This window comes from Pollicipes pollicipes, unplaced genomic scaffold, assembly GCF_011947565.3.
Source record: "Pollicipes pollicipes isolate AB1234 unplaced genomic scaffold, Ppol_2.1 Scaffold_4881;HRSCAF=5763_pilon_pilon_pilon, whole genome shotgun sequence".
In the NCBI taxonomy this organism is placed as follows: domain Eukaryota; kingdom Metazoa; phylum Arthropoda; class Thecostraca; order Pollicipedomorpha; family Pollicipedidae; genus Pollicipes; species Pollicipes pollicipes.
The window spans coordinates 4436557-4449871 of record NW_023596576.1 but is presented as its reverse complement, the minus strand read 5'-3'; the positions used below and the strand labels follow the sequence as shown (position 1 = coordinate 4449871).

The following is a 13315-nucleotide window of genomic DNA, read 5'->3' as shown; positions in this document are numbered from 1 at the left end:
GACGCTGGTAGGTGCCGTGAAAGTTCTTGGAACGGAAATATCTTGTTTACAGATTTGTTTACAGATCCGAGCTTTTCGAATGAATGGATTTCTGTGACCAGAGCTCATCCTAAGCAGTGCTTGTTGTGTGAGTCCTGACCCTTACCATTCAATCATGAAATTCCAGGTGGACAGCAGAATACGGCGTCAGAAGTTTAACGTGCCGCATTGCTCGGTACGGTTCGTCTGACGCTCCCACTGACGTCACCTGAACTTAAGAGCTACCGCTGCCACTGGGCGCGGCCCATTTCTGCAAAGGACAACTAGCGGGCACATAGAGCGACTCGAGCCCACCCCGCCAAGGGTGGGCGAATGGAAAGGCAGGCGCTCCTGATCTATCGAGACTGACCTGCAGCGCCCGCGGCCAGATCATACCGCGCATTGTTTGTTCAGGCGTCGTAGTTTGTTGGCGCGCTAAACTCGACCGGCTGTCAACGCCTTTGGGCTTGCGCAGTGCCGCTATCCCAGCCCAGCCATGAAGCGGGCGGGTGTCTGGCTGACCTGATGTGCGCGCGGCAGGGTCACGCCCCGGCAAATCCGTGGTCGATGTGTGATGGGCTGTGGTCAGCGTGCCAAGATATGTCTGGAATAATTCATATGCCTTGTGCCAGTTATCACGAAAATGAACGACGATGAAAAAGTGAGATAGGGCGGGTAATAAACCAGTGCCGTGTGCATTGGCTTGAGTTTGAAGTCGATGCCCATGATCGCGCCACCACCAATCTCCAAATGGCCATAAAAAGATAAATTCGCGAATCACAAGTTTTGCTGTGCACTTGGAGAGATAAATGGGTACGATTGGCCGGGGTGTTGGAGTACCTCTCTATCGACCAAATTTTGAATCCCTTGATCGTGACGTCTGTGAATCGGAAGATCCAAGTCCAGCACGTTGCAGCTCCACGGAGGCCACAGCTCGACAGTGATCATGTTAGTCTTGGCATGTGTAGGGCTCGTGCGTGCTAGATAAACCATTCGTGAAGTTTGGATCATGATTTCCAAGGCTACCAATGCAAGGAACCGTACTCAGCGGGAGCGTCCCGTAATCCTCGGCCAATTTTTCCCACCCTTTAAATTCCTCTGATGATGGATCGAACTCGATGCATACTTCGCCCGAACCGAACACCGAGCTCGACCGCTATGAGTTATGCGCATTCGTACCTCTGGTTGTAAACAGAATCACATGAGCGGTTCAATGGGCCAAAGCTAAGTGTTCCACACAGTGGTGCATCCAGGCAACACAGATGGAATCACAGAATGAGGCCCGCTTTTTTTCCCCGTTGGAACACATTCTCCCAATGGCAAGCGTCTTGTACAGCTCCAGGGTATTGCGTGTTGATACAGCCGTTCATGCAGACAAGCATGTCACAATCCAGCCCGTCGGTTTGTTATTCTGTTTCCCCTCACTTGGAAGGCGTCCAAGTCCAAGAGCTGCTGGCCTGCTCGTCTGCTGCTGACGTCTGGCGGCGCCTACTCGTCTCCTTCCGGCGTTTGGAGACGTCTGCGCATCTCCCGCTGGCGTCTAGCGACGCCTGTTCGTCTCCCGCTGGTGTTTGGTGGCGCCTGTTCGTCTCCCGCTGGCGTTTGGTGGCGCATGTTCGTCTCCCGCTGGCGTTTGGAGACGTCTGCGCATCTCCCGCTGGCGTCTAGCGACGCCTGTTCGTCTCCCGCTGGCGTTTGGTGGCGCCTGTTCGTCTCCCGCTGGCGTTTGGTGGCGCATGTTCGTCTCCCGCTGGCGTTTGGAGACGTCTGCGCATCTCCCGCTGGCGTCTAGCGACGCCTGTTCGTCTGCCGCTGGTGTTTGGTGGCGCCTTTTCGTCTCCCGCTGGCGTTTGGTGGCGCATGTTCGTCTCCCGCTGGCGTTTGGTGGTGCCTGTTCGTCTCCCGCTGGCGTTTGGTGGTGCCTGTTCGTCTCCCGCTGGCGTTTGGTGGCGCCCGTTCGTCTCCCGCCGGCGTTTGGTGGTGCCTGTTCGTCTCCCGCTGGCGTTTGGTGGCGCCTGTTCGTCTCCCGCCGGCGTTTGGTGGCGCCTGTTCGTCTCCCGCTGGCGTTTGGTGGCGCCTGTTCGTCTCCCGCCGGCGTTTGGTGGCGCCTGTTCGTCCACCGCCGGCGTTTGGTGGCGCCTATTCGTCTCCCGCTGGCGTTTGGTGGCGCCTGTTCGTCTCCCGCTGGCGTTTGGTGGCGCATGTTCGTCTCCCGCTGGCGTTTGGTGGCGCCTGTTCGTCTCCCGCTGGCGTTTGGTGGTGCCTGTTCGTCTCCCGCTGGCGTTTGGTGGCGCCTGTTCGTCTCCCGCTGGCGTTTGGTGGCGCCTGCTCGTCTCCCGCTGATCCGTGACACCGGCGCTCGTCTTTCTGGAGCGGCAGCTGGTGGACTGGAGACTCATCGCGTCTGGTTCCTGCTGACGCCGATCACGCCGTTCTCGCCCAGGGTCAAGTTAATTTTGCTGCATCGTTGGTCATGTTTTCGTGTATCAGTTAATTGATCTGTGTGGCTCTCCTCTGCACATCGTGTTTTTTTTCTCAGGGGATCAGGAAATTGGCAATATGGGGAAGATTAAAGACTCGAAAAGTAACGGTTTCTCCGGAGCTGAAAAAGGGCTCGCGGAGAGTGTTGAGCAAAACGCTAGGATGGCTGGGTTGTCTCAATTCTGGAGGGGGGGGGGGGGGCAAGGCTCATAGGAGAAAGGCCCTTAAACAGATTCGTTGCTGATTTCAAAATATTTCCATCAGTGAATGGCTGGGATGATAATTTTAAGCTGTGATTTCTGCCACTTTGCCTGTCTGGCGAAGCCTTGGACGCTTTTTATTTTTTGTTAACAGCCCACCGAACGGCTTATAGCTTGGCTATCGGCGGCCTGCGTGACTTGTTCGCAAAACCAAATGCCTTGGATGCCCACAAACGTATGTAGAAGCTGGTGTTCGGCCCGTGAGTTACTGAGTTTGCTCGTGATTACGTTTAAAAATCTTGGGAAACGTGCCTTTCCTGGGCAGCAGGGTGACCTGGTGCTGCTCAGTTAAAAATTTCTGCATACTGCGGGAGCCGTATCCATCGGAGATCATTTCTGCGAGAATTTCCTCTTTTGTGGGTGCTGTTAAAAAGACAACACGTTATGTGCGGAGAGCGGTTAAGAGGCGTGCAGCGTCTGTCAGGCCAGATGAGTCCGCTACTGCAACTGTTAGGCAGGTAAAGACTGGTGTTGTGGCGTCGTCGGCGCTGGATCCGATTTTGTCCCGCATTTCAGATCTGGAGGGGCAGGCCCGAGAGAACCGAGCGCAGGGTAGCTCAGGGCCTGTCCCACCGGGTCGATGCGATTGTTAAATCATATTGACCGTGGCCTGATTCAGATTTTGTAAGTTCTGATCAGGTGGTATGCTTTGGCAGTTGTTGACGCTATTTTGATCTGTTTAAAGCTGGATTTTTTGGTGACATCTGCGCTGTGAATTTCAGCGTTAGTTTTCAAAAGTGATACTGGTTTGTTTGGCAATCGCAACGCCGTATCATGTAACCGCTTTTGCTGCTGTTAAAGTTTGTCGGGGAGTTAATGAAGTAAACTAGGCTGGGGATTGGCATGGATCGTTGGCGCCGACAAGTCATTGTCATCCCTGATCCTTGTTCGAAGGGGATCAAAACGCAGCTGATATCGCTGGCCCCTGACTTGGTGAGCGGATCGATGCTGATCGGATGGTTTTGTGGGGAGTGTATGACGGTTGGCAAGATCATCTTGGTCACACTGCTTTCTCCTGCTGATCTCTGTTTTCTAGTTTGCAACGAATCGCCACCAAGTTTAGGTCTGCGTCCTCACAGAGTTGCGCCTGAGCGATGGTTCTCTTCGCTGGCGCGATCGGCGGTCGAATTTAGAAGCGTCAGCGACCGGTGCGCGGTATTGGCGCGGTGTTGGTGTGCGGTGCAGCGCAGCTCCGCGCTCAACGGTGCTCGGATGCCGTCGCATGTTGGAGTTAGGAAATGGTGTGACGTCAATATACTTGCACCGCTCAGCTTTCACCAACATACAGAGGGCAAAAGTGTAAGGCTGGGCGTGTGTCTGGCGCGATCGGACCTGCCGCGGTCGGCCGCCGCGTGACCCTAGGTCAGCGGGTGTCCGCCCGTAGCCGGCGGCGGTGGGTCACATGGCTGGGCGGCGAGGTCGGGACGGTGCGGGACGCGTGGGGGGGGGGGGGGGGGGGGGAGGACAGAGAGATCGGGACGGCTGACACTGGAACAGCGTCGTGTCGGAAGTTGCACAGCTAATACAATATGTAGAAAGAGTGGCCTTGCAGAAATGTCGCTCCGCGAACAGCATGTGAAGTGCCCTTATAGCTAACTTTAATTTGAGAAAGTATCGTTTTAGCGTTTATTGCTGCACGACTGGTGCTTGAAGAGCTTCAGGTTTATTTCCTTCTTACAGGTTAACAGGTTAAGTAATTGCAGGTTAAGTAATTGCAAGCGGTTTATGTTGGACCAATACCTAAACATTTATCTTTCTTTAGTATTTATTATATATATATATATATATATATATATTTAGCCATGAGGCTTTTTGACCATCTATCACCCGCCATTGACCCATGCGTCGAGCTAACATTGTCATAGTCCATCCACCCAGTCTGGTGCCGCAAAACACCTGTTTCACACCATCAGTCGTGTATTTTCCTTTAATACTGTTATAAAGCTGAAGTAGTATCTTACCGCAAGGGTAGAGCACACAACTGACGACCGCAAACCAAGAGTGTGGCTCGGCAGTGCTGCGTTACACCGGCTGACGCCCCACCTAGGGCGACATCATACTGCGGCCCTCCGGCTGCGCCGCAACAACTTCCTCCATTTGGGGAAACTTGGGTAATCGCACCGTGCTGCAAGAGTTTGTATGTGCTGGAGCAGAACGTGCTTTCCATGGTTGAAATATTTGCAAGGTTCCTTTGCAGAGAGCTGGGCGCGACTGTGTTGCTGACACCAAGGGCGTCTTCGTTCCAGGTGCAGGATTAGGCAGCCCGTTTCAACGATTTCGGTATACCGGGTCGGTGAACATTTTTGAATACTTTTCATTGCGCGTACATACAACCAACGAGATAGCCGACAATGCCAGCAGAACGGAGACCGTCCTGTCGCCCTCAATGCCATTTCGGGGTCGACTTCCGTGTAATTTCTCTGATGTTGGCGATCGGAGCACGACGGTGGCCGTTGTGCAAAGCTAGCCCGGCCGACAGTGACGCTTCGCTCTATAGAGTAATACTGTAATACATATTACATGTAATTTGCGGGGTCTACGCTCCTCCCTCAAGCCTTGGGCAGCCAATCACACAAGCGCGTACATCGATTTCTGAAGCCGTTAGAGCTTGACATAGAACTGTAAACATGAGCGGATTGTCTGCAGTCTTGACACGGGGAGCGCTCACGATTTTCACTTTGGTTGTAACGATCGCCATCTGCAGGCTTCATTTGCGTCACGACCAGACCAGACCACGACCAGAGACCGACCCCCCCCCCCCCCCCTCCTTATAACATACAGCGGCACACCTACAACGAAACATGCGAGGGGTCAACATATTCGGTATTGCAACACATCGAACGTTGCTTCTTTTGATCTCAAACATTTTCAACCTGAACAACGAACAGGGGCTTAAGCAATACATTTGTACACGTAATCGTGAAAATATTGCACTCACAAGAAATGCTAAAGGACCAAGCGAGCTACGCTGGCATAACAGAGCCTTATGGAACTAGTTCGCGTGTGCTTTGGTTATCCGTGAAGGGAGTGCCTTACTTAACAATACAAGCGGGAAGGGTATGGCATAATTTTTTTATAATTCTTCGGAATAGATGATCGCAAAATTTGGTGAATCATTAGGCCGGGAAATGAGCAAACAGCTAGCCAACTATCAGCGTCTGTTCCGAGGAAAAGTTGTTTATTCGTTCGCTAAAAAGCTACATTATCGGGAACGCACCAAAAATACGGTTTTCTCCGCGAAAGGACCTGGACAGTTGTCATTTCGTCTTTCGACTCTGAATGGTAAAGACTGCTGTCCGTCGGTGATAAATAGCCTAATACAGTATGGAATGCACCCTTATGGACAGTCTGAACCTGTAAAGACGTCGCTGCCGCTTGGCTTCAGGCTCAACTCTGCCCCAGCCAGGGCTCTGTCGCCTGCACAGTGTCAGCTGTTAGAACGGCGACACAACGCGCTGTAGACAGATGGCCGCGATGTGCACAGCGCACAGCGGCTGACAGCCGCCGCTGCACTGCTGAACAACCAATTGCACGCCCGGCCACTTCGTTATACCACTGAAGGCTTAATACCGTGAAGGCAACAGCGGTCTGCGGCCCGCAGACTGTGGTTGACTCGAGCTCCGACAGGCGGCGCCAGCGGGCTGCACTGGACGCAAGGTTCGCCACAGCGGCTTCCTCGTTGGCAAAATCGTGACCGTTGTAGTTCGAAAAACCAACACCAGGGGCGCTGTGGACTGTGGGCTTCACCAGCTCTCCAGTACCATTGGCTCCATTTCGCCTAGCACCTGCAGCAGAAAAAGCGTGAAAGTGTGGCAACATCTAACGTCGTCACCAAACATAATCGCTGTAGCTCAGGTCCCACGATACAAAAGCCCCAATGACGCAAGAGGTTCGTACTTCCGCACTGGGTATTTGGCTCAGGAGAGATGACCCTGCCGTTTTCCGACCTGCACCGGCCCGAGCTAAGAGTTAAGGGCTGGGCTGAGAGCTAGAGGGACGGGAGGGGGACGGGGGCATGGGGTGCAGACCTGCAACCGTGTGGGCAACTGCGCTAGTGGTGAGACGGCCCGGTGCCAACGCACGCACCTCCGGTGTCGGTGAGATGGGTAGGTGTCACTTGAACCGCTGGGTGACGTTTGCCAGAGCGACGGCGAACGCCTGGACGGCGGAGAACGGGTATTGAAAGTCCAGCGTGTACGCGTTTCCATCGATGCGACCGAACTGCATCACCTGCAGGGACGGCAGACGCCCGGTCAGCCGCGTTCACGACCGTGCACCCACGCCAGTCCAGGTCACCAGGCGCTCCGAGGTCGTGGGGGGTTACGCTCTGTCAGTAACGTGGCGGGACGCACCCTGCCACCGTCGTTGCAAGTCAGGCTTCGCCGCTGCTGTGATGAGACATGCATAGTCAATGTCATGGTGAGCCATGCGGAGTCAGAGTCATGGTAAGAAACCCTCGATAAGTGCCATGGCAAAACATGCCGGGATAGCATAATGATACAATATAATGGTCCGTGTAGTGATGCTTATGATAGGCCGGTGTCATGGTGAGACACGCTCCACCAGTGTCATGATGAGACGCCCTCCACTAGTGTCATGGTGAGACACGCTCAACTAGTGTCATGATGAGACGCGCTCCACTAGTGTCATGGTGAGACGCGCTCCACTAGTGTCATGGTGAGACGCGCTCCACTAGTGTCATGGTGAGACACGCTCCACTAGTGTCATGGTGAGACACGCTCCACTAGTGTCATGATGAGACGCGCTCCACTAGTGTCATGGTGAGACACGCTCCACTAGTGTCATGATGAGACGCGCTCCACTAGTGTCATGGTGAGACGCGCTCCACTAGTGTCATGGTGAGACGCACTCGTTTAACGAGACGCACTCTTTTAGTGTCGTAGTAAGACGCAGTCGACCCACGTCACGGTGACGCACGCTCAGTCAGTGTCACGGTGAAACACGGCCGGTCGAGTTACCAATGGCGGTTAGAGCATGGTTTTGCAGACTTGATTGCCGCGCTCAGCTATCAGTGTGATCGATCATACCTTGTGGCCGAACCCAGCGGACAGCCTTCTGCATGTGGAGCCGCGTGTCTCCAATTAAAAGACAGATATAGGACGCCACTAAAACAAGAGACCCAGCCAAGTGCTGTGTCGTCCAGGGCATCCTAAAGCCAGACTCCAGCCCCCATCAGATGACTTGAACTTGCTCTTCAGAGCATCCCAGAAGGTCTCGGGACCTGACCGCCGTGTGTCGCCCACCTGGTCACCGCAATACTGAATCTGGAAGTTTTTGGCCGATTCCTGCGTGACACGGCCACCAAAATCCAGCTGGTACACTTGGCTTGACTCGTTCCACAGCGGCGCGATGTTGTGCATGATCAGCTGGCGGCAGGGCGGCTCGGCGCGGCGCGGCGCCGGCGGCGGCGGCGGCGCGCCGTCCGTCTGCGACGAGTCACGAATGCCACGCCGCAGCTGGGGGATGAGGCACATGTGTGAGAAAAGTGAGCGTGCGAAATAGCGCGGCAGTGCATGCAATCGGATATCTACTTAAGCCAGGGCTTATCCCACGGCACAAAACCAAAATGCTTGCCGCTGTACCAAAGAATAAGGTCACATTCGCCCAGAGTTAAACTGATTATCACAGGGCAGCCCGCACAAGTATCGTGACCATTACGGGGCCAAGATGTATCCGACACATCTCAGCATCATGCCAGCTTTTCACCACTGACCTTATTTTTGACCTGACTCCTCTGCAGCGACTCAAGGTTGGTGAAAGGTCGCGACCTTGTGACCTCTGTGACCTCTTCGTCAGACGAGTCGGTGGAGCTGGGCATACGACGGCGGCACAGCAGAGGCGAACTCAGCAGACGTCGACTGTCGGCGCCGAGCGGACGAGGTCAGACACGCTCCAGCCTTGTCGCCGAGCGGACGAGGTCGGACACGCCCCGACCCTGTCGCCGAGCGGACGAGGTCAGACACGCGCCGACCCTGGTGCCGAGCGGACGAGGTCAGACACGCCCCCGACCCTGTCGCCGAGCGGACGAGATCGGACACGCCCCGACCCTGTCGCCGAGCAGACGAGGTCACACACGCCCCCGACCCTGGCGCCGAGCGGACGAGGTCAGACACGCCCCGACCCTGTCGCCGAGCGGACGAGGTCAGACACGCCCCCGACCCTGGTGTCAAGCGGCACGTCTGACTGGTGTCTTTTGAGCCCGAGGGCGAGACCTTTGCTCGGTGGGCCACACTTCACCCTTCAAGAGGACATGCTGAGACGCTCCGAAATATCAAATCACCTAGACAAGGAACTAGGAAGGAATGAGAGGACGTTTGGAATGACACACGTTTGCCTTGCTTATCTTACGTGTTCCATAAACATGGTCAGACGGTGATTTGACGGGAAATTTGGAACATATTCGCAGATATTTTTGCTATGATTCAAGTTCATTTTAACAGTCGTCATGGCCATTGTCTTTACCAGGCAAGTGAATGAAATGCCCTCGAAAAGAGTGCCACCATGCCTTTTGATAATCACTGAGCTATGAACATGCAAAGAGCATACAAAATTCGTGTCTTCTACCTAGCCTGTTGAACAATACACCAGTCGTACGTGCAATTCCAGCTGTACGCTGAATGTGTGCAATCTCTTGAAACAGACCAACGCAAATATGCCACCATTAGACAGCACATAGTGTTAGAATGCATAGCTATTCATCCTTAGGCTGCACCCCAGTGTGCAAATAAATGACGATCAATACACAAAACAAAGTCACACCAAGCCCGCGTCACAGTGAGCAGTGAGCGGACCGCGGCCTGCTCACCCGATAGGTGGCGTGCCAGTAGTCTTGCGCTCCTTGCGCCGCGCCACGGGCGTCACCGGGCTGCTCTGGCTGCCGCGAGTCTCCTCGGGCAGGCGCAGCTGCGCGCGCGGCGCCAGCGAAGGCGGCGCGGCGGCGCGGCGGCCGGCGGCGGCGGCGCGGCGTGGCCGCTCCGGCCCGGTCGCCGGCAGCCAGTCGGAGAGAGCTCCGGCCGGCGTCGCGTCCAGGCTGTGACTCTTGACCCGCTTCAGCCGGTGCCCGGTGCTGGGCACGAGCACGACGCGCGTGCGCGGCGCGCTGGCCGCCTCGGCCACCAGGTCCAGGCTCAGACTGTGGCCACTGATGAAGTTGAGGCTTTGGCTGCGGTTGGGCATGTTGCGCGGAGCCACCGGCCGCTCCTCCTCGTCGTCGTCGATGAACTTGAGCGCTTCCAGTTGCGCAGACGGCGAACCGGCGCCGGTCGGGATACGCTCCGGCTTGCCGGGCGGCGGCGGGCCTGCGGCGGGCGCAGAGGAGGTGCGTCGGCCGACCAGCTCGCCGACCGGCGGCTCGGCGGCGCGCCCGGGCGTCGCCACGTGGCAGCGGTCGCCGCGGTTCACGCTGTGCGAGCGCGCCATGCGACGCGGGCTAGCCAGCGCATTGAGTCCGTTCAGCACGCGCACCTTGCTCGAGTGGGCGTCGACCGGCTCGGGGCGCATCTTGGCGTCGATCTCACGCTTCATGCGCAGCAGCGACTCGCGCAGGTGCGCCAGCTCGGGCGCGGCGGCCAGCGCGGCGCTGTGCAGCTCGTCGTCGGTGTCGTCGGCGCGCAGCGGGGAGGCGGGCGGCCGCGGCCGGCGCGGCAGCCGCGGCGAGTCGCGCCGGCTCAGCGACCGGTCACGCCCCAGTGGCGCCGCCTGGTGGCCAGCCTGGTTCGGCGGCCGCGGCAAGCGAGGGGTCGCCAGGGGCGCCGTCGGTCCCAGGGCGCTATCCGAGACAGACGCCGACGACTGGGTGGACATGTGGCGCATGTGACCTGGCGGTAGGCACGCATGGGTCGGTGGTCCTGGGCGCAGCGAACACGCATGGAGGTTGAGCGTTACAGAGGGCGGTATAACGTACTTGTGATCACTTGACCGCGTCCGATGCCTGCAGAAATTATGCATGACCCATACCTTGCCTCACCACATGTTACTACAAGCTCATAACACCTGGGCACATTTCACCGCAGAAAAAATTATTATCATCCACATAATCGTCACATGTAATATAGGTAAATCCAAATGCAAATCAGTCTCACGTACGAACAGATCGCACGTTTACAACAGAACAGGTACGCACGGAAGACAGCAGACGTTCACGTTCTCCGTGGTTCGGTTCACTCACAGTCGCCTTCGTCCTCTTCGCTGCCGCGGCGGGCGGCGGGCACAAGGACAGCTGCTCCGTCTCGGTTCAGCTCCGTCATCACGAGCGTCATCTGGCGCGGCTGCAGGTGCAGCAGCGACGTCTTGTAGCTGATCTGGCCCAAGTCAGCCGGCATGGAGGCCGCCAGGCCCAGCACGCGGAACTTGGTGCCCCAGATATTGGACGTCACCTGAGCCAGCGTGGCAGAACCCGGCTGCCGGGGGGGGGGGGGGGGGGGGGGCAGTGGTTAGCCCTGCGGATGCCGCAGGGGGATGGTGCTGCATTGGCTGCGCGCGCAAGCATCATCTGCGAGCATTTGTCATGATCTTGAAGGTGTCGCCAGTGAAAAGGGGATTGATGTGGTGTGGCTTTGCTCATTTATACATTTAAGATGCTCAGGTAATAATGGTTCGTTTACCCAGACATGACCCGCGCCAAAACCTGGCCTTTATGAGCCAAGCCGCCATCTGTTCAGCTCATGATCAGCCGCCCTGTATGGACCGTAGACCGCTCGTCTGTCGCTGCCGTACATTCTTTAACTGACCTGCCATTGCGATGCGTTCCAACCCTCCCCTGTGGTTTCTACGAATCCTATAGCACTCAAAGAGGGGGATAACTAACCTATGACAGCCGCACGCCCCTGCGGAGATCAGTGACCTCTCGCCGCCGATGGTCGGCCCATTAATCTACGGCAGCCGCACCCCCCGCAGTGACCTCTCGCCGCCGGTCGGCAACCCACTAACCTCTGGCTGCTCGGTGGCGCCCTCGTCATCGGCCGGCGGCTCGCGGTCGGTCCGGCGTCGCCAGCGCCGCCTGTCGGGCCGCGGCGTGCGGCTTGGCTCCTCCTCGGTGTCCGAGCTGTCACTGGGCGGCGCCACCGTCGTCTCTCGGATGGTGGCCGCTGCCGGCGAACGACACCCGTCAGAACCGTGCGGCTGCACGACGGCATGAAAAAGGTGTGCTTGATTACGGTTTATCAATGCCGCGTCTAGTCAGACATTTCGAGGAGACACGCAGTAACTTTGCGCGGTTCAAGAGAAGAACGGTTGAAACAGATTTTTCGGATGATATGGGGAGACGACATAACGTTTCTCACACAAGATGCGATATCATGTCATGCAACAAGGAAGGACAAGGAAATATGAAAAAATGCAAAGCTATCACGACACATAAAAAACAATTCGTCACGGGAGATATTTTGTGTTCGAGTCAACGTCACGCTGCATTGTAAGCCGTCATAAATTATATGTAGTAGCATCTTCAACCCCTGTTCCCACTACACTCCGCCTCGTATCATTTTCATCACTCTCACTCGTCGCGACGGACATTGGTGGCCATCATTACGTGTCGGTGTGTTAGCTAGTGCAATAAGACGCAAGCAAAACAAATGTACCCCCTGTAATTACAATGAGCAGCAAACCCTAAGAACCTTGTTAAATGTGCCACTGATGTTGAACGACCGGACGAGACCATAAGAGGGGCTTGATAGGGGCGGCAAATTGTTGAGCTGAGCCGGTCTTCAGGTGGGAACGGTCGGTGACAAGAGGCCTGAACAGGACCGAGCGAGATTGGCCGTAACGCAGGCTCAACCCAGGGCGCTCAGGGGCACTGCAGCGCAGTCTCCATTCACTGTCCGGACACGGCACTACCACCAAACCGGCCCGCTCGAACCCCTCCCGTCCGGCTGCCTGCTCTCCCGACCTGGTGGTGGGTCAAGTGCCGAACAAGTTTATGGCATATCCGTCCATCTCTTCTCGTCTCTTCTCGTCTTGATGTTACGGGAAGCTTTGCGCACACTTTTGGTGCGCGCTGGCCATTGTTTTTATTCATCATTAAATGAAGAAAAATCCAAGAGATGCTCCAAGTTTACAAAAAAAGTGCTGACAAAGACAGCAGAGTATCGTCAACAACGGTATGACGATGTAGGAGCATATATTTGCAATGTAGTGCCTGCAAAGGAAGTCATAAATCCCCACTGAGAGACTGTGATCTCCTATTCTTAGTCAACAGCGGGCCTAGCATGAACATTGGGCCGGTCGTTATAATCCGAATGTACCCAATATAGCTCCGAATACAGTGATCGTTAGAGCCTGAACATGGAAAAGAGTACTGCCCTTTCACCCTCTTGCGGAGATTCGTGGAACTACTTTCCTCTTTGATAAGTCCGTGTCCTAGATTACTTCAACAAAGCTGACTAAGCTGCTTACTCCATGAGAAGTGACCAATAGGAGGCACAGACGCTTTCGCCCAAGCAACTACTGTCCGTGCCAGTCAGCGGGAATCCCTATGATGAACATAGCTTCCGATGTCGACCGAAAGCGCTGGCAAAACCGCGAGCTCAGCGTTTGAG

The 13315-nt window shown here is 55.9% G+C and overlaps 1 protein-coding gene and 1 long non-coding RNA gene across 2 annotated transcripts in view; both read right to left on the bottom strand.

Annotated features, from left to right (window-relative positions):
* Positions 1–5514: 5514 nt before the first annotated feature.
* LOC119101821 (tubby-related protein 4) overlaps positions 5515–13315 on the bottom strand; it is a 66549-nt gene continuing 58748 nt past the window's right edge. Inside the window, exons 10-19 of the mRNA XM_037225248.1 lie at positions 11709–11866; positions 10948–11179; positions 10456–10597; positions 10172–10359; positions 9795–10078; positions 9586–9683; positions 8494–8638; positions 8024–8170; positions 6846–6989; positions 5515–6544 (exon numbers count right to left, since the gene is read on the bottom strand). Of these exons, the coding sequence (XP_037081143.1) occupies positions 6873–6989; positions 8024–8170; positions 8494–8638; positions 9586–9683; positions 9795–10078; positions 10172–10359; positions 10456–10597; positions 10948–11179; positions 11709–11866 (1511 nt within the window). The 3' untranslated portion in view covers positions 5515–6544; positions 6846–6872. The remainder of the gene's footprint in view (positions 6545–6845; positions 6990–8023; positions 8171–8493; positions 8639–9585; positions 9684–9794; positions 10079–10171; positions 10360–10455; positions 10598–10947; positions 11180–11708; positions 11867–13315) is intronic.
* LOC119100996 (uncharacterized) lies at positions 8192–9685 on the bottom strand. The gene is made up of 3 exons (XR_005094491.1): positions 9586–9685; positions 8494–8638; positions 8192–8236 (listed from the first exon to the last, which is right to left on the bottom strand). It is a non-coding gene; the product is annotated as an uncharacterized LOC119100996 (long non-coding RNA).